The 23,117-nt window shown below is 33.5% G+C and overlaps 3 protein-coding genes across 3 annotated transcripts in view; 2 read left to right on the top strand and 1 right to left on the bottom strand.

The window, feature by feature from the left end:
* The window catches only part of LOC145319208 (uncharacterized), a 37,567-nt gene extending 29,370 nt beyond the window's left edge, over window positions 1-8,197 (top strand). Inside the window, exons 28-34 of the mRNA XM_080161174.1 lie at window positions 21-72; window positions 308-370; window positions 737-815; window positions 4,126-4,167; window positions 6,995-7,054; window positions 7,525-7,593; window positions 8,061-8,197. Coding sequence (XP_080017300.1) covers window positions 21-72; window positions 308-370; window positions 737-815; window positions 4,126-4,167; window positions 6,995-7,054; window positions 7,525-7,593; window positions 8,061-8,096 — 401 coding nt within the window. The 3' untranslated portion in view covers window positions 8,097-8,197. The remainder of the gene's footprint in view (window positions 1-20; window positions 73-307; window positions 371-736; window positions 816-4,125; window positions 4,168-6,994; window positions 7,055-7,524; window positions 7,594-8,060) is intronic.
* Window positions 8,198-11,564: 3,367 nt separating this feature from the next.
* On the top strand, window positions 11,565-11,978 carry LOC145320088 (uncharacterized). Its single transcript, XM_080162529.1, has one exon. It carries the CDS (start codon window positions 11,565-11,567, stop codon window positions 11,976-11,978), a length of 414 nt encoding a protein of 137 aa, XP_080018655.1.
* Window positions 11,979-16,556: 4,578 nt separating this feature from the next.
* LOC145320086 (uncharacterized) lies at window positions 16,557-23,117 on the bottom strand. Its single transcript, XM_080162528.1, has 6 exons — window positions 23,102-23,117; window positions 22,821-22,912; window positions 22,444-22,499; window positions 20,362-20,463; window positions 17,788-17,823; window positions 16,557-17,206 (listed from the first exon to the last, which is right to left on the bottom strand). Exons 1-6 carry the CDS (start codon window positions 23,115-23,117, stop codon window positions 17,164-17,166), a joined length of 345 nt encoding a protein of 114 aa, XP_080018654.1. The 3' UTR covers window positions 16,557-17,163.

The raw sequence follows: 23,117 nt of genomic DNA, 5'->3' as shown, positions 1-23,117 counted from the left end.
TAGTAAATCTTTATATTTAGATAGATTTACTTTGCTGGATGTGCTAGAAAACCATCCTTACGTACCAACAAGGTAAATTCCCGAGTAACCAAAATTATTACAGTAGGGTTTTATTTTTTTGGTTAGTTTTTATTAATATTGAGGTGATTTTAGAGGGCAATATAATTTCTATATGTTAAAGTTTGTATGTCTTTACATGAAGGGATAGTAATCTTTTCTTTTCATTTAAAAAATGTATTAGTTTTCATGAAAACTATTCTTGTTTTTGTATTGCTCATTGAATCGTTTATTGTTTGTTTTTATTTAGATTAACGCCCAAAGAGTTGCAGCCTTACATACGATTCTTGTACAGCGATTGGTTTAGAGATAGGTAGTAGTATTTTATCAGGGGCGTAGCTTTTCAACGTTTAGGCTATTTTTCTGTCCGCTTGTTTTCAACTTCTGGCTTTTATTTTTGATTTCGGTATATCGTAAATCCGTAATCGTGCTGTAGGCCTAAAACCTTCCAAATGTTTCTGTAAGCATGACTTATCATAAGTCCCGTACGATCATTTCTGTTATTATATTTTAACACCAAAGTTTTATAGGATGGAGTTAGTTTTTTAATGATATAAGCGAAACATCTTATTAATAACTTGCATTTTAATTTCTTTGTCGAACTAAGGTACACATAACCTTGACTTTCTTTTTTTGTGTAAACTCTTGAAACCACTTCAATGATAAATACTCTGCCAAGGTTACCATGTCCGACAGTAAGAATAACAGTAAGGGAAGCTTCTTTTCTTGACAGTTTACCTACGGAACTACTTACAAAGGTAAACTTTACTTTTATAGAATTATAGGATATGTGATTAGACGTGAGAAACGAATATGAGAAATCTTAATACTAAGAACTAAAATGCAAGCAAAAAGAATATTGATTTTTTGTTTTAAAAAAAGACATTTTAAATTAAAGGGGGGGGGGGGTTAATGCAACCATCTCGTAATCAGTGATTAAATGGCACTTAGAATTCGAATTTCCATCTGAAATTTTGCATGAATAATCCTTGGTAGGTCTATTTTCCCTAAATCGAACAAAAAGTTGGAAAAATAAAGGTTAACGGCTGGCGGCTCAGCCGTTTTGCCAATTTTTGCCAATCTTAAGAGCATATTAGTCACGAAACCTATCTCCACTTTTTGTCGCTCAAAAACCTTATCAAACAGTTCTAGCCAGTAGCTGTTGGTACTAGAAATTTAAAAATGGTTATTGCTATTATTTAACATGATTTAAACCAAAAATATGTTTTAAAAGGTTTATTCCTACGTAATTAATGATGAATTTGCCCTGAAAATAGGGAAAAAACGGCTAAACGGCTTAGCCGCCAGCCGTTACTTGTCCAACTTTTTGTTCGATTTAGGGAAAATAGACCTACCAAGGATTACTCATGAAAAATTTGAGATCGAAATTCGAATTTTAAGTGCCATTTAATCATTGATTACGAGATGGTTGCATTAAAAAAAAACTTTTAAATGTAATTATTAAAATATTTTGATGTTGATGTTATAATGATGTTTTCAATAAAAAAAAATTTTAATTCAACTTTATGGCATAAAATTCTTTAAGAATACAGGCGTTATCCTCTTTAAAAAAATTTTTTCAATTTTTTTCAATTTTATACCCCCCCCCCGGGCCCCCCCCCCCCTCGACTACCGACGAACAACTATTTTAGGTTAGGTTTTAGGCTAGGGAGCCGAGCGCTGCGGCTAGGCAGGCAAGGGGGCCGAGCGCTGCGGCTTGGCAGGCTAGGGAGCCGAGCGCTGCGGCCAGAGTTCATAGTTCGCTGTCGGGGGGGGGGGGGGGGGGGGGGACAAAATTGAAAGGAATTGAAAAAAAAATTTCTATGAGGATAACACCAGAATACAATAACACACGCACCTTTTGAATTCTTTGGGCTCTAAAATGCGCTGTTGTTTTAAGATATATTAAAAAACACCTTTTATAAAATTGATCCATATTTTTATAGAGAATAAGAATAAATGATAATTTTTTTTCATACCTCTACTGGTTGTTTCCAAAAACCGAAAACTCAGTTTTAATTGAAACACCCTGTAGTCTTTGTCCCAAAAAAATGAGCTTACAGTTTTGCTTCTAGAAAAACATAGTTAAACTTTTAATATAAGTTTATATAACTTGATTTGATTTGATTAATTTAAAATTAAATTTTATTCTGTACCAACTGACCAAAAATATATCATCAGTTCTTAAAACTCATATTTGAAATATGTTCAATATTTTACTATTGTTTTAATTGCGCACAGGTTCAAATTATATCAATTTTTCGGTGTTTACGCATATATTTTTAAAAGCGAAGCTTTTCTATAATTAGGGTCGGTCCGTCCGTCCTTACGTCTGTCCGTACGTCCGTCCGTACGTCCGTCCGTCCGAGATAGATAGCTTTTATTCGTTAATTTAGGCATGTTAGAATTGTCCTATCGATTTCAAACTTAGCAACTCTATAATCATTACCAGAATGTCCGTACGTCCATTTTAAACATGTTGATTTTTCTACTTTTTTAACAACAAATTTTCAAGTGTTCTAATTATCCGTTTGATCTGATTTTTGGTATATTGATTCCTGGGACAACAAAGAACAATATTATAAGCGAAGCAACTCTATAATCAAGTCCAAAAATGTAAGTATGTCCATAAATATTATCCTGCTTCAAGCAGTTTTTCAACATATTTACTTACAATTTTGCTTCGACTCTTATACTTTTAAATTCTGATTATTCAGTTCAGATACTATACAAGTTGTAATGTCCGTTTGTCCTACCGTTTCAGTGCTTCGCTTTTATGGATGTTGTTTAACAGCGAAGCTTTTCTACAATTAGGGTTGGTCCGTAACGGATATCTTTTTTTTTTGTTTATTTAGGCATGTTAGAATTGTCCTATCGATTTCAAACTTTGGATGTTGATTCCTTTAGTAGTTAGGTACGATTTAGAAAGCGTAGCAACGCTATAATCATTGGCAGAATGTCCGTACGTCCATTTTAAACATGTTGATTTTTTTACTTTTTTAACAACAAATTTTTAAGTGATCTAATCATCCGGGTTTATCTTATTTTTGGCTTATTGATTCCTGGGACAACAAAGAATAGTGTTATAAGCGAAGCAACTCTAAAATGCATTCCTAAAAATCTAAGTATGTCCACAAACATTATCCTGTATCAAGCAGTTTTTCAACAAATTTACTCACAATTTTGCTTTGACTCTTATACATTTATATTCTGATTTTTCGGTTCTGACAATATACAAGTGTTAATGTCTGTTTGTCCTACCATTGCAGTCCTTCGCTTTTATGGATGTTGTCATCCTTGTTTGTTAAAATTTTATGCGTAGAATCTCTTTAGGTATCCACTTTACCCACCAAGAAAGGTAGTGTAAAACCCCTATTAGAGTAAATGCTATTAGAGTGCCCTTAAAGTCAGTCAAAGCTATTTGAGCACTTTAGGGTTCCAAAACAGGGGTGACAAAAGCCGAAGTAGACAAACGTCAGCGTGTCAAAATATTTATCTAATTAAGTATTTATTTTTATGTTAGGTAGGTTAAGATATGAATATACAAATAAGCCCCCCGGCCCCCCGCAGAGATTAGGCATTTCAAAACCTTATAAGATGTTTTAAAATAGGTTAGGTTAGGTTAATTGTCCACTCTGACGTTTGTCACTCAAGCGTTTGTCCTAGGACCTATGTTAGATAGCAAACCAGGATTTTCTTTCCCACCTGTGATAAAACCTCCCTATCAGACTAGATAATTCACAAATCTCGTGGAAACTTTAGTATGTTCGTAGAAGTGGTTGGTAATCATGGATTTTGTAGTCCTTGTATTTTTTGTTTTAAAGTTAGTATGTTTTTTAACCTATTTAAAAAAAAAATACACTATTCTAAGACATGAAGATATATTTCGATTTTAGCAATCATTTTCAATTCATTTTGTCTAAAAAAATATAGGTATGAGACATTAGATAACAGCAAATATGTTCAAGAATATTAAACATACATTTATACCTATAGCACAATGTCACAAATTATTTTGAATCTTAGGTATCACCAGAAAATACAAATGACATTTTTTTTTACTTTTAGGTCATAACAAGTCGCCATCTCTTATCTTGTATTGAAAATGAGGTAAATTAAATTGTTAAAAATAAGATACCTTATAACTTTTATATAGTATTTTTATACATTTCAGAACTTCCCCTGAAAGTTTATAAACGCATTCTGCCATTTCTTTTATTCTATGGGGTGGGGTGAGATTATTACTGAATTTTTATTTGGTTGTTAAAAGTATGTTGGTTATAGAATACCAACAATAAAATAAGATTAAGAGTTTACTATACCTTAAACTAAAAGAATTAGTGCAATATAATTCACTGCAATATTCGAATGTTTATTTATCTTTCTATCTGTTTGATACCTCTTCTACATCTATTATCAGTTTGCTTAACTGTCATTTATGGATGGCATTTAAACTGTTTTTAACCTTTTTTTGAATGGGGGGTCAAAAATATACTAGGACACTAGAATCAGACTGCAGAGCCCAAATTTGAATTAGATCCCCAATAAACTTTTTTTGGGGGATTTAAAAATTAATTTTTAGTGTTGCTGTAATCATTTTGACCGAAGCAAAAGCTTTTTTTTTACTTCGGGTAATATTGTGGCTTACAGAACATTTTTATATAATTCACTTTATATTGATACAATAAAAAACATTACTCTGTTCATTGGAAATAATTTTTTTTCCAAAACAATTAATTTCATTGAAAAATCTAACATTTACAATAAAACAAATAATTCTGAAATCTAACCAATAAGAAGTCTTGTTTTATATAATTCTTTGCAATTCAAAAAAAGAGTGTTTTCACAAAGTGACGTATTTCCAATGTAGTTAAATATTTTTTATTTAATTAAAATGAAAAGAATGAAAACCATACACATAAAAGATACATACTTTTTAAAATTATTTTAAAAGATAAGTTTGAATAATCTTATTTTAAAACACATTTGTATATGTGACAAAAATAAATTTGTTGTATTGCATAAACATTTGTTGTCATTTAACCCTTTACAGCCATTTTTTATGTTTTTAAAATAAGTGAGAGAACACAAACATGTTAATGTTAATTCGTTGATATATTATAAAGAATTAACTTTTTAGTGAATTTTTATAGTAAAATCATAAGGCCTAATTTTACTCTATACCAGAATACAATATTTATTAAGCAAAACACTCTAAAAGCTACGAATTTTACCCAAATAAAAAAAGACCTTTTGCTTCGGTCAAAATGATCACGGCAACAGTAAAAATTAATATTTAAATCCCCCCAAAAAAGTTTATTGGGGACTTAATTCAAATTTAGGCTCTGCAGTCTCATTCTACTGGTGTCATAGTATATTTTTTATATACGTTTTAAAAATAGGTTAAAAACAGTTTAATTAAAATTTGTCAGATGATTGACTGACAGGATTGCAACTCTGCAATTATTGATACTATAAAGATAAGACTTATATAAGTTTTATCACAGGGTTATGCGGTAGAAGAGTTAAGGGAGGTGTTAAACCCTTAGACAAACTTAAAAAAAGAGTTGATACATTTTTGAATGTGTTTTAAGTCTTGAAAAGTGGTTTAAAAATCTAAGAAAAGACAAGTTACTTTAATTAAATACAATGTGGAAATGTGAAGAAATGGCTGCGAAACTTTCACTGTTGCCAAAAACCATTATCTCCGCCGATAATTTTCTGTACTTCCTTGCAAAATTAAACAACATTGAACCATTTGAAATACACTTTGAAAAACGTTTATTCTACAATTAACAAATTACTATCCTTCGAATAAAGTAACAGCAACGGACCCCACACCCAAAAAAATCCCTTCCAAAATTTATTAAAACTTTTTCTTTTCAAGTTTAAAATAAAGAAATTATGTGATTAAATTCAACTTCCCTCTCCTCAAGTGCTCCTAGAGACCTCTGGGGGCGTAGACGCTAGTTTCAATATGTTACTAGATAACTAAGATTTAATTTCACGTGGATGGACGTTGCCATACTTGTTTTGTTTCTAAGAAAATATGTGCAGTACTTATATGGAATAAATTTGAATAAATCTTTGTTATCAACATTACGTGATGTTTTTGAATTTTTGTGCAGAATTATTTACTCTTATAACTCCTTACATTTTGCGCAGTTTTTGCTCATTTATATAATTATGTGCAAAAAAAAGTAATATATTCTGTTAATATAAACATTATATTCATTAATGACTTTCCTAGAACCGATGAGAAACTTTGTTAAAAGAGAACCATATCAATTTAGCACAGTAGTTAGCAAAATCGTTTGCTATATACACACAAAGACATGCATCTTATTACATTAATGTATGACTATGGAAGATAGGACAATATTTATGTGTACTGTAAAGCTGCAGAAAGCAGACACATCCTATATTAAAACTTTTTAATCCAGAGTAGTTCACGGTAAATGTTCCTGAAATCGATCATGTCGAAAAATCTCTATTCTTTAGAGGCTGCTAGCTGCCAAACGGCTGAACCTACATGTTACACCCGCACATCGTATTATGCGGCACGAGAAGCCTTATTAATAAACGGGAATAGTCAATATTCAATTGTACACATGGACACATGGACAGAAGAAAACACACATAAAATAAGTAGTTTTTACGCATTTGTGTGCGCTGCGTGATAACCGTGCATAATGGCTATTCCCGATTATTTGTAGACTTTCTTTTGTTAGTTAAAATTTCTGCAAACATATATATTGAGCCGTTTGTCCGGTAGAAGGCGTTAAAGTTAATATTTTTTTTTTAAGAGAATCGATATCCGGAACATGAACTGCACTAATTTAATGTCATATCTATTGGTTGGGTCGAGAGGATTTAGCGTTTCTAAAAGTTGGTCAAATATATTTTTTAATTACATTATCAATCTATTTGTATATAGGATCTGGAAGGAGTAATGTCTTCAGCAGATTTAGGGTCTCGTGTTCCTTTCTCCACGTTGGTCAGTTATTATTTAAAGCACAGCTATTCTATAATTATAATATCATATGCTCGTAGTTTTATTTAAATTATAACCTTTTGCCAAATTAGTTTGATTGTGTAGTCGCAGCTTATACCAACAACGATATTGATTCAATAAAAAAATCACGAAACCAATAAGTGATTTCCAGCTGTCGATTGGGGTCAACACATAGTAAAAATGACGACCTTTTAATCTGCCCCCAATTATTATTATAGATTTATTTCGCTTCTTTGCTATACCTTATTCATGACATCAAAGAGTACGGCCCCAACTGTACCCTTGTGTTTTGTGATTGTTTTAGATAAAATTCAGGGGGAATATAAAAAAGTTCCATTAAGGTATTTCTCTCTAAAAATGCGTCAAAATGTATTCATATACTCAAATAGACACACGGAACAATAATTTTTGTGCGTTTTTTCATGATACTTAGAAAATTATTTTAAATTTAGATGATAACAGCTCGAAATCTGAGATTATCCCAGATATCCTTCAGATTAGCAGCAAATCTAGTTAATCAGGTAGAGTAACATTAAAATATACTTTTATTATTTTTAAGATTAATTACATTTATTAATATTAGAAATGTAAAGACTAGGGCCAACTGTTTTTCTTAGATATTTGTAGTATTTATTAATACACTAAAAATCCGCTAACTATTAGTTAAGTAAATGCTAAATTTTAGAAATTAAGTTTTAAAATTATTTCTATTTTAAAACATCCTATTATAAAATAATAGATAATTTGCTTCTATTTACAGAAAATAGGAATGACATAATTGATTTTTCAACGTTATACCTATAGTTTATGTTTATAATGACCTAAAAGTCAATAACATTTTTTCTAATTTGGCATTTAATTAGTAGAGTTTTCAATAATATAGCGCATTTAAGATAATGCGTCTGTTGCGCAAGGTACGACAATTGGCTTCGGCTGTAACTTCCTGAATTTTTTTTTGGCAGTTTTACTCTTTCTTTATTTCTTTTAGGTCACACGTTCAACTCCAAGACTTTTCTTCAATTGAGGATTTTTATACTTTTATATTTTTTTAAAATAATTTTATCCTTACTGTAATCAGCTTTTATGTATGAACTAATTTACAAATATATACCTAATTAAAGAATAGTTTTTCTAGTATTCATTCGAAACCGATTAGTATCTGGTGGGTTAGAACCGGTTCACATACATACGAAAAAATTATGTCTAGCATCGTATTATAACCAGTATTCTGCAAATATGAAAATGTACAATCATAAGATTAAAACAAGTTTTTTAGCCCCTATTACATTCTAAGCTAAACAAAAAATTAAATGTATTTTCATTAAGCTGCTTTGCTATAATCCAAGAAGTTAAATTTTTAGATTTCTTCCAATTATTTTAATGTTATTCTTATCAAATTAACAAGGATGGCAACATCCATAAATGCGAAGCACTGAAATGGTAGTACAAACGGACATTAACATTTGTATAGTGTCAGAACTGAATAAGGGGGGGGGGGGAGTTTGTACACTTATAGGAAATGAAATTCAGTACCAAAGTTTGGGAGGGTCGTATGGGCTTGTTTTTAAAGTTATCAACCTAATTCTTTTTGTAGGCTCTCCTATATGACTTGATATACACGTATTTCTTTGAAAATTGAATTTCGGTACTTTCCTTCTAGGGGCTTGTGGAGCAAAAGACCCCCCAAAACACTAAAAATATGAGTTCTGACCTTATTTTTAAAGATATCGACCTGATTTTTTCTTTATAATACTTTTTTAACATACCCGAATCAACGAATCATTACAGATTTCATTTTGGGACTTTCCTTCTAGGGGCTTGTGGAGCAAGAGACCCCCAAAACACAAAAATATGAGTACTGGGCTTATTTTTGAAGATATCGACCTGATTTCTTTTTATAATACTTTTTTAACTTAACCGAATTAACGAACCATTACAGATTTCATTTTGGGACTTTCCTCTTAGGGGCTTTTGGAGCAAGAGACCCCCAAAACACAAAAATATGAGTACTACGCTTATTTTTGAAGATATCAACCTGCTTTTTTTATATAAAAATAATATTTAAACATAACCGAATCTACGAACCATTACAGATTTCATTTTAAGACTTTCCTTCTAGGGGCTTGTGGAGCAAGAGACCCCCAAAAATCATAAAAATATGAGTTGTGGGCTTCTTTTTTAAGATATCAACCTGATTTTTTATATAAAAATACTATTTTAACATAACCGAATCTACGAACCATTACAGATTTCATTTTGGGACATTTCTTCTACGGGCTTGTGGAGCAAAAGACCCCAAAAACACTAAAAATATGAGTTCTGAGCTTATTTTTTAAGATATCAACCTGATTTTTAAAAAATAATACTGTTTTAACATAACCAAATTAAGAAAACATTACAGATTTCATTTTGGGACTTTCCTTCTAGGGGCTAGTGGAGCAAAGATTCCAAAACCACTAAAAATATGAGTTCTGAGCTTATTTTTAAAGATATCAACCTGATCTTTTTAAAATAACACTTTTTTAACATAACCGAACTAAGAAACCATTAAGGATTTCATTTTGGGACTTTCCTTCTAGGGGCTTCTGGAGCAAAAGACCTCCAAAACACTAAAAATATGAGTTCTGAGCTTATTTTTAAAGATAACCTGAGAACTCAATTTATTTTGTTTTGGAGGTGTTTTACCCTACTTTCCCCTAAAAGGAAAGTGCTAAAATAAAATTATTAGTGGCTACCTAGTTCAAACATGTTAAAAAAGTTTTCATGAAAAAAATCAGCTCAATATCTCTAAAAATATTTTTTGGGGGTCTTTTGCCCCACTAGCTTCTAGAAGGAAAGTCCCAAAATGAAATCTGTAATGGTTTCTTAGTTCGGTTATGTTAAAAAAAGTGTTCCTAAAAAAATCAGGTTGATATATTTAAAAATAAGGTCAGAACTCATATTTTTAGTGTTTTTGGGGTCTTTTGCTCCACAAGCCCCTAGAAGGAAAGTCCCAAAATGAAATCTTTAATGGTTCGTAGATTCGGTTATGTTAAAATAGTATTTTTATATAACAAATCAGGTTGATATCTTTAAAAATAAGCTCAGAACTCATATTTTTAGTGTTTTTGGGGTCTTTTGCTCCACAAGCCCGTAGAAGGAAAGTCCCAAAATGAAATCTGTAATGGTTCGTAGATTCGGTTATGTTAAAATAGTATTTTTTTATTATATAAAAAAATAAGGTTGATATCTTAAAAGAGAAGCCCACAACTCATATTTTTATGATTTTTGGGGGTCTCTTGCTCCACAAGCCCCTAGAAGGAAAGTCCCAAAATGAAATCTGTAATGGTTCGTAGATTCGGTTATGTTTAAATATTATTTTTATATAAAAAAAAGCAGGTTGATATCTTCAAAAATAAGCCCAGTACTCATATTTTTGTGTTTTGGGGGTCTCTTGCTCCACAAGCCCCTAGAAGGAAAGTCCCAAAATGAAATCTTTAATGATTCGTTGATTCGGGTATTTTAAAAAAGTATTATAAAGAAAAAATCAGGTCAATATCTTTAAAAATAAGGTCAGAACTCATATTTTTAGTGTTTTCGGGGGTCTTTTGCTCCACAAGCCCCTAGAAGAAAAGTACCGAAATTCAATTTTCAAAGAAATACGTGTATATCAAGTCATATAAGAGAGCCTACAAAAAGAATTAGGTTGATGACTTTGAAAACAAGCCCATACACCGGCAGAACGGGAGGCCCCCTTGTCCAAGGCTGGCCCTGACAACCCGGCCTCTCCCAGCGCTGAGCCCATCAAGTCGTGGCCGGAAGCCCCCGGAGCCAAGGCTGGCCCTGACAACCCGGCCTCTCCCAGCGCCGAGCCCGTCAAGTCGTGGCCGGACGCCCTCGGAGCCACGAATGGCTCCGATGCCTCAGCCACTCCCGGCGCCAAGCCCGTCAAGTCGCGGCCGGTTGCCCCCGGAGCCAAAGCTGGCCCCGTGCCAGCCACCACTTACAAGCTAAATGCTGTCACTCCAGCCAATGGCCAACCACCCCAACTCTGCACAGCCAAGCGGGTGGCCTTGCCTGGGTGCAGCATCATGGCTGTCCCCGTTGAGCTAGTGGGACACCGCACCAAGGATGCCATCCAGCTGTCTGCTCCGGAACAAAGGTTTGGGGAGTATCTTGTCATCCCAGAAGGCCTGTATGCGCACAGGCCTGGCTCCGCCAACGTGTTCCGAGTACTGGTGGTCAATGAGGGGGAGATGCCTCTCCTGCTGAATGCCGGCCTCCCCGTGGCTGGGGAGCTGGTGAAGCCCGACATTCTGGAGGTCTCCGACGAGCCTCCCCCTCGCATCCATTCCTTCCAAGAGCCTGCTGAACCCCCAGATATGCAGCAGCTGTGGGCGGACCTTGAGATGGAGGAGAACGAGTTCCTGCGCAAGGACCCCCTGCTCAAGAAGGAGGTCTGGACTCTGCTGTTGGAGTACAGGGTGAAGCAGAAGCGATGTGCCCCCTCCAGATGACAGCCGTCCCCATCCGGGTGGGAGCCAAGAGGCCGAGTAACCTGGACAAGATAGGCGCCCCTATGGAGTTCTACGCGCCTACTACCATCGTTGTCCCTCCCCTGGGAGCCTCTAGAGTGAGCCTAGGCCTCCGTGTCCAGCTACCAGCCAAGACAGAACTAGTCCTGCAGACAAGGCCTAACTTCCAACGCCGGGGCCTGGCCGTCGCCAACCCCCAGCTGGGAACCAACCGGGAGCTGACAATGTTGATATCCAACCACAGCCAGACCGAGCAACGAGTGTCCCGAGGAACCTGTGTAGCTCGAGCTGTCCTGCACCGCGCTGTGCCCCAGGGAGAAGCTGCCGTCCCCCACGGTTCAAGGCCTGGCGTCCCGGTGGTCCCGCAGCCCTTGAAGGGGAGGATGTGGTAGGACGACAGCATACGGACGGGCATTACACAGAGTTGCTACGCAGCGGCTTATCAAATCAAGCCTTCAGCGCTAATCCTATTATCACCATTTCACCCCTGCCCGCTGAGACCCCACAGGCAGCGGTCAGATTGGACCGTCTAATAGGGGGAGGGACGCGGCCACTTTACAACCCCGCGCCCCAGGCAACTATCCTACCGGGAGGTGGTTACCTTCCCCTTGACTGCAGCTTACCCCACAAATGCCTACCGCCGCAGGGCTCCGCCCTTGTCTCCCTACACCCCCTCCAACCTAACCTATTGTTATCATCTATTTTTGTATATATAGTAATAACCCTATTGTAAATGTATTCAGTTTTAAATATATCTTTGTAGTAGTAAATACTGCTAGTTCTTTATTGGTAGAATTCTTTAAGGCTAGGGGCTCGTTTGGATTCAAACTCGCGACGGTAAGCTGAAACGCTTCAACTTACCACATAAGGCCGCAGCCGTGGTGGACATAATATTTTCTCCGGATTTGGAAATCTTTTCGTTTCATATCGGTATTAGCATATATGTTATTTTTTTGTGAAAATAATTCAGCAAGTTGTTTGACTCGATTTTTTAAAATTTAATTTGTTTGTTTTCATTAAGTTAAAGTTTTACTAGTGAAATTACTAAAAAAGTAATTTTAGAAAATTATGGTTGTTTGTTCAACTCGTTATTGAAAATTTTCGTTTTCTTAATTTTTTAGTAGCGAAGCTACTCTATAATTCGAAATGTCCGTCCGTCTGTCTGAGACAGAAAGGGGAAACGTGATTTTATCGGCTCCTATAAAAGATAGAGAGCTGAAATTTCAGGAATCAATTATGTTAACAGTTTTCAAATTTTCCCAAGTTTCATTGAGATTCGTCAGTTGGTTGGGGTGCTAGATCGATTCCTACACTTTAAGTTTTCATGATTATCTCAACTCCTATTCAACATAGACGGCTGAAATTTTCAGGGATTGAATACTTTCAAATTCTGAATACTAATATTAAGTTTGATTAAGATTTGCTTATTGGTTGGGGTGCTAGTTTGATTCCTAGATTTTTAGGTTTTCATGATTTTCTGTACTCCTATCTGAGATAAACGGTTATATTTTTAAGGATTAAATAAGTTTACAATTTACTTATCCCCACATAGTTTCATTAAGATTTGCTTATTTGCTGAGGTGCTAGATCAATTTCTAGATTTTCACGTTATAAATCGTACAAGATTTCGTGATTTTTCAGTTTAGTGTTTTTTATGAAACTGCAATTAAGTTAATTTTTTCCGGATATCCATCCATAATTTTTGAGCTTCGCTACTTATGGATGTTGACATCCTTGTTTGTTTATATCTCGTTAACTCTGATATTCAAGTATCGGTTCTTTAACTCAGACTAACATGTTTGTTATTCCAAGAGGTGCTATCCATGCGACACTATTCTAACCTTAAATATTAAAAATATTTTTTCATTTATGATCCATACTTGTGCAGACAAGGTGTCCATGTTCGTTTATCCGTCTGATTCCTGAGCTTTTCTCTATATGATGTTGTCATCCTTGTTTTTAATATATAATTGTTTGTAGAGGACAACCAGGGAGTAAGAGAGGGGACAATGGATCGAATATTCAATCTTTAGGAGTCTCAGACTTTGGGGACTGGCTTAAAGGGAATGTGCAAGAATTTAGCAGTTTCTGACTGAGTTTGGGGACTTGCGCAAGAAATGCCGTTACTCACTATGTTAGTTTTGAAAATATATAGTTTTGCAGACAGAGAGTAGTTCAAATATAAATACACGGCCCCCTCCCATACTATATTTCACTCCCTTCATCCCCACCTCCTTTTTAAAAGTAGACAGCGAGAAAGGGAAATGGAGAAGGGAGGTGGGGGAAATAAACAGGATAAAAAGGGGCAGGAAGGCGTGCGGTTCATATACTTGCCCATCCAGCTACACACCTGCCTGCCCCTTTTTTTCCGTGTTTACATCACTTGCCTCCAAATCTCTTTTCTCTTTCCCTGTCATCTAAAGAGATCCAGTGAGAAATTTCTAGTAATTAATTACAGAATGGTTATGTCAGTCTGTAATACTGGTAATCTTATTTTCAAATGATTGCTTTTTTTCTTGGAACTTTTTCTTAGTTTATGGTTTTCTAGATTTAATCAACAATCACTTTACAATTTCCACCATATTTTCGGGATTATTCTGGTTTTCATGGCCTTTCTTCAAAAACTCTTAAATTGAATTAATTGCCCATTGTCCCCTCCCTTACTCCCTGGAGGACAACACTAATTAAGGTTTATTTACAGTGCAGTTAACTTAGGAAAAGATTCAAGGATATGTTAATTGAATATTAATCTAGAAAAATGCCTCTAGGGGCAATTGAGGAGGGGGAAGTTGAACTCGATTACCCAATTTCTTGTTTTAGATTTTAAAAGTAAAATAAATGTTTGTTTTTTTTTGGGGGGGGGGGTTGATAATTTTTATTGGGGCGATTTCTCTTAGAATGATGGTGGTAGCCTCCCCCTAATAAACCTTCCAGGACCTATGAAATGCTAACCTGTAAGGAGAGTCTGATCGGTTCAGGAGTTAGCAAGAACCCTCAGTACAAACAGACAGACAGATAGGCATCCTGTTACTTTATTATAAGGATAACTGCTAATTTTTGGGAAAAGATCAACGAGCATCACATGGTCCCACACAGTTATGAAATCTTGACCATAAAGATTTTTTTATCCAATCTTGACAAGAGAGTTATTTTTCAGAAAGAGGAATATATATAGAAAACGCCTATGTAAATTAGAAAATCCGCAGAAATCATATTTGCAAGTTATTTGCAAAAATCTGCAATGTTAATTTGCAAAATTAATTTCATGCCTTAAATGACAGATTTTGTGTTTATCTATAAGTTTAGAACATACTTAAGGAAAAAAATTTTCTTTAGTGTTCCTTTTTTCACCTTATATATGAAAAAATCAGTTTCTCAAATTTTATGATAAAAAAGGTATAGAAAAAAAACTATGTTTTTTTTTTATGTAAACACAATAATTGGCATAAAATCTATCATCCTAAATGTAAAATCAGATATAGAATCCTTTTTAGAGTCAATATAGTGAAAAAAGTAACCAAGACATTTTTGCAAAGTATGAAAATCAAAAGAAAATAGTTCTTCTTCCTTTTGATATACATATCAGATAAATGTATATAAAATTAGGGATCAAAAACTATAAACCATGTTATAAGTTTTTTCAACACTGCATAAAAACTCTTTTTATAAAGTAATTAAACAAAATAAATGCCAAAAAAACAACTACAAAATGGTCTACTGCATTATAAATAACGCTATTTGTTGATTTGTATTTATTTTGTTTAATAACTTCATAAAAAGAGTTTTTATGTGCTACTTTGGTAATGAGTAAACCTAAAAGTGCATTTTAATTAATGATAGGGTTGAAAAAAGTTATATCTTGTTTTATAGTTTTTGATCACTAATTTCATATACATTTATCTGATATGTATATCAAAATCAAAATGAACTATTTTCTTTAGATTTTCAACCTTTGGTTACTTTTTGCACTATATTTGCTCTAAAAGGATTCTATATCTGATTTTCACATTTAAGATGATAGATATTATGCCAATTATTTTGTTGACTTTGAAAAAAAACATCTTTTTTGTTTATATACCTTTTTTATCATAAAATGTGAGGAAAAGCTTTTTTCATATATAAGGCAAAAAAAGTAACACTGAGGAAAATTTTATTGTCTTAAGTATGTTCTAAACTTATAGAGAAACAACTTTCATAAAAAGATTTTTCTAAATCTGTCATTTAAAGCATGATATTAATTTTGCAAGTTAATATTGCAAATGTTTGTAGTTTTATATGGGAAATGCAAAGACCTTTCTATAGCCACCTCAACCAGGTTTCTAACACAATTTTAGCCAATTTGGCATAAAAAAAATAAAGACCTGGCAAAGATCGAGAACTAAAAATAGACAGAGCCATCATTTCTCAATGTTTGATGGGTCTGTCATTTTGATGCCAAATTAGCAAGGGTTGAGTTAAAATAATTGTCAAGGTGACTATGGACTACATGCCCCATCAAAAACTTTAAACATTATGGGGTCTATAAACAAGATTTTAAGTATTTAAGATGGTTTAAATTATAAGATATTGTTTTTTAATAACCTTTAGATATGCTATTTTATCATCAGACATTTTTGCTGTGCTTCTTAAGAACATTAAATATGATTGTCCTTGTTATTTCAGAAATTTTATCACCCATTAATTAAACTCATCTAATTTAGATTTGTTATTTATTAAATATTTATTTTTCTTACATAAATTTAGATAACATATAAGATAATATATGCAAACAAAGAGGACAACTACCAAAGAGAACCAAAAGCACTAATAAAAAAGATTTATTTGATGAATATAACATTGATTTCCTTATTTAAATCGACATAATAGTAATGATATATTCAAGTTATTATTTTTATTTTACATAAAAAATTTTAATTATAAATAGTATTTTATACATTCCTACGGTTAACATAATTTAAAAATAGTATGTATGATTTCAATTATGTTGATGTTAAAAGTGTAAACCAACATTCTAGTTTCGCCTCTCTTGAATGGTGGAATGGTCACCAAGAGAGGTAAAATTGGAATGGTAGATTACAATTATCATATCGGCATTGATGATATCATCACCAAGAGAGGGGAAAGTGGAATTATAGATTACGTTTTTTAGAGGGTCAAAACCGTAATCATAGCATATATTTCTGCTTCTATAAAAATGGATTCAACTCCCTAAGTGAGATACAGTTTTAAGAAATTAGAATATCGTTTCGTTGATATTATGTCAGCCATAATCTCTCGCCGTCATATAGTCTACTTAAATAATTGAACTTGCATGTCGAAGGAATGCTGCTTCTTATGGATAATAATATCACCCTTTGGAAGAAGAAGGTACCCCCTCCCCAAAAAAAACTTCCTTGTAAAGGAATACCTTATAGGTTCAGTGGTTGCGAGATCATTCACTACATACACACAGACATCCTCTTACAGGATTATTATTCCTATGCATAACTTATATACAATATACATACAGATTAATATTTATATAATTGGCGTATTTCAGACTTGACCTGAGTTGTAGAAACGCTTTGCTTTGAATGTTTAATTAAGAAAAGTGGAATCTGCCACGGCCAGCTGAAGAATTCTGAAAATAAACTAAATTAGATGACGGCTGAATTTATATTTTTCAAAGATGTAAACTAAAAGTTGAAATTAATTTTAACTCTCAATTGGCCCTTTAGATTAGAAGGATGACACTTTTAGTTTTCATCCAATCATTATTTCTCCGGTTTGAAATCCCTTACTTATGTAGTGTTATTATTCATTGTCCTTTCTACAGCAGGTAAATTTTAGGGTTGGGCCGGATACTTTTTTGGCTGGATATTGGATATCCGGCATTAGAAATTAGCCGGATATTCAGCCAACGTTCGATATCCGGCAAAATATCGGACATCCGGCATTAAAAATAAGTATATAGTATCCATATAGTTTCAATATTTTGGTATCTGGCCGGATATTTAAAATGGCATGATATCCGGCTCAACCCTAGTAAATATACTTGTTTTATTATAGTTAAGGATTCAAGCTTTGTTGGTTTATATCATAGTTTTTTTCCTCAAAGAAAAGATATAAATAAAGCAAGACAATCAATAGCCCAGTTTTAGAGAAAATAATACATGTTCAGAATCAAGACAATAAAACTTTTTTAACAGAAATAAATTTTACCTGTCAACAAGATGCTTTTTATCTTCACCGAGAAGCCTATAAAAAGATATTTTATAAGTAATTACTTTTAACCTGTAACAGGAGCCAAGATAGAGGGGTGGGGGGGCTGTTAGGGGGCAAGTAGGGGTACAGAAGTTTAACTGCCGGTTTTTGCTGGTTATGGTGCTGGAGGCGCCGTTTTTTTTAACTGAGAATAATATTTTAATAAGCTGTAACTATAAACAGTTAAAAAAGTGACAAAAAAGATTTCTTTTTCACAGGTATAAAATGCATGATTTTAGAAAACTGACTGGCGCTAGGTGTAGAGTAGACTTTGACATACGATTTTTGAGATATCATATCTTTGGCCTTATGTGTTTAAATTGAAATATGCAGAAGAGCTTAAAACCTGCTAATTACTGAGATATAATTAAAACCGCCGTGCTAGCGTTATCTGTTGATATTTTACATGACTGGCGCTAGGTCGCCAGTAGAGATAGAGAGCTGAATTTTTGTATATGTATTTCTAGGCCCCTAAAGTAACTTTTTAGGTCAGCAGAAGAATGAAATTTAAAAAAGGGTATTTTGAGTAATAGATCTACTATACACCATGCTTTCCGTAAAGGTGTGAGTTTTAAGGCTTATAAACAGCACTATTCACTAAATATGTGTATCTCTAATTGAAAAGAATAATAGATAACATTTTTTTAAGATAGCATAAATTTTATCGTTCTACTACAGTTTCTAAGCCCTAAAACTCACACCTTTACGGAATTTTAGCACAACCTACCTCCCCCTTTACCACTTCTAATGTTTGTTTTTGCATGCAAAGAATTGATCATTTTCAATGAAACAAGTACGCTAGCTGAATGACCTACAGACACACTAGACTTGTAGAGATGTTCAACAGATTGTCTTTGTTTGTTGCTTTCACACAATAGGCCAGTTGAGCACTGATAACCTACCTCCTTATTTTTTAATATATCCTATTATATAAAGTAGTAAGCGTTTTTTGTCTGTCCCGAAGGATATCGCTAACCGCTAAACCGATATTGTTCTTTGTTACAGTGAAGCTTTTTATAGGTTTTTGTTTAATTAGTACTTGAACATAAGTGTTTATTAGTAGCGAAGCTACTCTATAATTCACAATGTCCGTCCGTCTGTCCGTCCGTAATTAATGAATTGGGGGAAACGTGATTTTCTCGGCTCATATAAAAGATAGAGAGCTGAAATTTTTTGACAACATTCCCATCAATAAGGAGCACAATTAACTATAAAACATTAATGGCGGCCGGACTGCTTTTTAGCAGGTTTTAGGCTATTTTTTTATATTTTCTAAATTTTCCCCATATCTTTGGTATTTATGGTCTGATTTTAAAAAATTTTTCAGTTAAAGATATCAAAATTAAATTTCCCGTCATTTGAAGAAGACAACAATGACGGTCAGACTGCCTTTTTGCAGGTATTTGGCTATTTTTATATTTTTCACATTTTTCCCTATATCTTTGATGTTTAAAGTCCGATTTCGAAATTTTTCAGTTAAAGATATCAAAATTAAATTTCCTGTCGTTTGAAGAAAACAACAATGACAGTCAGACTCCTTTTTGCAGGTTTTTGGCTATTTTTATATTTTTCACAATTTTACCCATATCTTTGGTGTTTATGGTCCAATTTTCAAAAATTTGTCAGTTAAAGATATTAAAATTAAATTTCTGGCGTTTTAAGAAAAGAAACAATGGCGGCCAAACTGCCTTTTAGCAGGTTTTTGGCTATTTTTATATGTTTGACATATTTGCCCATATCTTTGGTATTTTTGGTCCAATTTTAAAACTTTTTTGCATTAACAGTTTCAAAATATTTTTTCCATCGTTATGTGCATCTAGTATGTAATTTACTTTAACCGTCTTCATCATACAAAATAAAACAAGGTTTCGTGTTTATTTTCTCCAATAAATCTATTCTTGATTTTAATAAATACACTTTAAATCTACTTCTACGTATTCCCATCCACAATTTTTGTGCTTCGCTACTTATGGATGTTGTCATCCTTGTTATAATATTATTGGAATAATATTAATTCGATAATTAACTTTATTTCTTCGCCCCCAGATTATTGGAGAGTTTGTTAAATGTCAGGAAAATAGCCTAAAACCAACCCACGATAATTGTAAAGCTTCCTGAAAATTACAACCCATTAGGGCGAGCAATGTCAGAGATCTCTAGCTTTAAAATTAGTGGTTGAAACGTTTGTACTTAATGAAACAACCAGGGGTAGCTATTGTAACAATGAATTCTACAAAAAATCACGAAACCTTTTAAAGTATGTGGAAGTATATTTTGTTTTCTCATGTAAGCGAAGAGGGGTGGGTGAGAAGGGGAGGAAAAGGGGAAGGGTGTTGTGGGGAAATTTAAAAAAAAATGTTTGACAGAATATCATTCCCTTGTCCCTGGAAACAACTAATCAAAATACACTTAAGTCCCCAAAGTTGTTATATCAACGAATGAGAAAACGTTATTGTAAAACTTTGGGGACTAGTGTAATAAACAGCCCATTGTCCTCTCCCTCCCTGGCACTTATGACATGGCTGATTGTACCTGAGAATACTAATCCATCCCTGGTCCCATTCTCCATCTTCCTCCAGCTCCATGAGTCCAACCAACCTGTACACCTCCAGTACCCTCTCATCTCCTACCAATCTATAATAAGTAACAGGATGCCTATCCGTCTGTGTAAAGCTCAAGATCTCGCTGAGCCGATATGATTCTCCTTTACAGTTTTATAAAGTTCTAGGAAATTAACTATTTTTAGGGATAAATCTATGTTATTGTGTAGTTGTTTATATTTTTTTTTAAATTGAAAGGTTCCCCCAACAAATAGCCTAAAATCTCCCCAGGACCGGTATCTATATTCCATGAAGAGTAGAGCCCTCTTATATCAGCGTTTACCCGGATTCTAAGCTTCATATGCAAAGACATTGTCCTACTTTGTATCATAAACTAGCGGCTACGCCCCCTAGAGGCCTCTAGGGGCATTTGAGGAGGAGAGAGTCGAATTTAATAATTCAATTTCTTATTTTTAGATTTTAAAAGAAAAAGTAAAAAAAAATTTTACGTTTGACGTTTGTTTTTCGTTGAACTCTCTTTCTAAAATTGAGAAATTAAAAAAAAATTTAATTTCTCTAGGGAGGGTGGTGGTACCCTCCCCCAAAATAGTTATAAACCTTCCCGGGACATATGAGAATCTACCCTGTTAAGGAGAACCCGAGATCCTTCGCTACAAACAGACAGACAAACAAACAGACAGACAGACATCGTTCTACTTTGTATTATAGATAAAAGGTATTTCATCTCTGTCTAGAAATCATGGATAGATACCTCCCCGGTCACTATAGGCTCATCTGTCTAATACAAATATTATCTAAAAAATCTTTATTGATCGGACCAGCTGTTTGTGAGATCCAGCTACCTTAACATACTTTTTGATGATTCATAGTTTATTATATTTTGTTTACAATTTTTAAATAAAATGTACTTTTAAACATTAATTTTGTTTAGTTAATAGGGTTTACAATAGATCCATTATTAGAAAATATGATTAGATAAATCTTGAAATTGGTCCTTTCAATCATAGCTTCGAATGGAACACTGAGCCCACCTCCCTCCAAATAATTTCTAAAATATATTTTAGACCCTGCCTTGGGTTCTTACTGAGTTGTGTCCTCTTCCCCACAGTACTATTCATGTGGGGATTCTTGCCCTCACTTAACCAAATATAGCCTCAAATAAGCTGTAAAATTACGTTTATTTTCTCAATAAGGATTTTAACGTCTAATAAAAGGAAAAAATATGAATCATTGAAAAATAGATAAAAGAATCTGTTAACACATTTTAAGGCTATCAAAAGCCCTTATGAAGTCAAATTGCCATTTCATTACTCCTGATTAAAAATAATTTAAAATATATTGCAAAAATTTTGACTTTTATTTGACTATTTTAAAAACTTAAATTAATTAATTTTTAAACCTCTTGTATAAAAAAATTTTAATGGGAAAACTTATTAGTCATATTTTTGAGAACTATTTTTGATCAGATTAATCTTGATTAAGATTTTTATCATATTTATTTTAGTTTTATTCCACTCTCTTTAGAAAAATATAATAATCACCAGCATATATTTTTATTTATTTTGATCACTGCCTAATTAATTTTGTATTATAATAAATATAGTTTATTTATGTTATTTTATTGTTAATTGATGAGTTTCCAGGGATTCTAAAGTGATAAGGCAATGGAAAATAAATTGATAGACATCTCCAATGATGATACACAAAATTACCTCATATGTAGATTAAAATTAGAGGTTGGAATACTTTAACACCGGAGTTAATGATTCAACCAGTCGAAATTCACTAAAGTCTTCAAAGTTGTTAAGCCAGCGAATAAAAAAAAGTTATTACAAAACTTTGGGAACTAGTGAAATAAACAGCTCTGATGAATTTCATTATAAATTTATATTTTCAATATTTTACAAAAATATTTTTAAAAAGCAGATTTTGCAAAGGTTATTTTAATAACCAAAGAAAGACATTAATCTCGCTATTGCTTTAAAGAATTTTTTATTAATGGGAAAATTGACTTCATTAAAGTGTAGAATAACTAAATGGACGTTATTGTTACCTCTCCAGCTGTGCCCGTTCTTGTTCCAACCAGCTGTACAGATCACCTTCAGCAACCTGGACAAATAAATAAGTCTATCTATATGTTAAATTATGTATGTGACTGAGAACTATACATAGATGATTGGACAGACATACCAACTTTACTTTCAAAAGTTTAAGTTTAAGATAAATCTTAGAGGCTGTAGGGGCACTTGAGGTTTGGGGAGAGGGAAAGTTTCTTAGTTTTTAAAAGAAAAAGTAAAAAATATTGGGGGAGAAAGGCTTTTTTAAGGGCGATTTCTCGTAGTAGGATAGTGGTACCCTTCCCGAAAATAGTCATAAACTTTCCCAGTACTGTTACTTGCATATAAGGATTTTAATCATCATGTACCATACCTGAAGTTTTTGACCATAATGATCAATATGCCAGACTCCCTCTTCATCACCTGAACTGTTTTCATCAACACTTACCCTGTTTTCAATACATTCTAGAGCAAATGTATATAGGATATGTGGATATTGTGAAAGATTCTCACATATTCTGATAAATGTTTCTCCCAGCTGGCCAATATAACGACCCCCCCCCCCAAAAAAAAACGACTTCACCCCATCTCATTCCCCGACCAGGGAGGAATGTTTTGCCAATATCTGAGGACTATATAAGCAACCCATATTACTGACAAAAAATTCCAT

The sequence above is a fragment of the Acartia tonsa genome, chromosome 5 (genome assembly GCF_053477335.1).
Source record: "Acartia tonsa isolate MP-2025a chromosome 5, ASM5347733v1, whole genome shotgun sequence".
NCBI lineage: Eukaryota > Metazoa > Arthropoda > Copepoda > Calanoida > Acartiidae > Acartia > Acartia tonsa.
The sequence above is the reverse complement of the archived record's forward strand: the minus strand, read 5'-3'. Positions and strand labels throughout refer to the sequence as shown.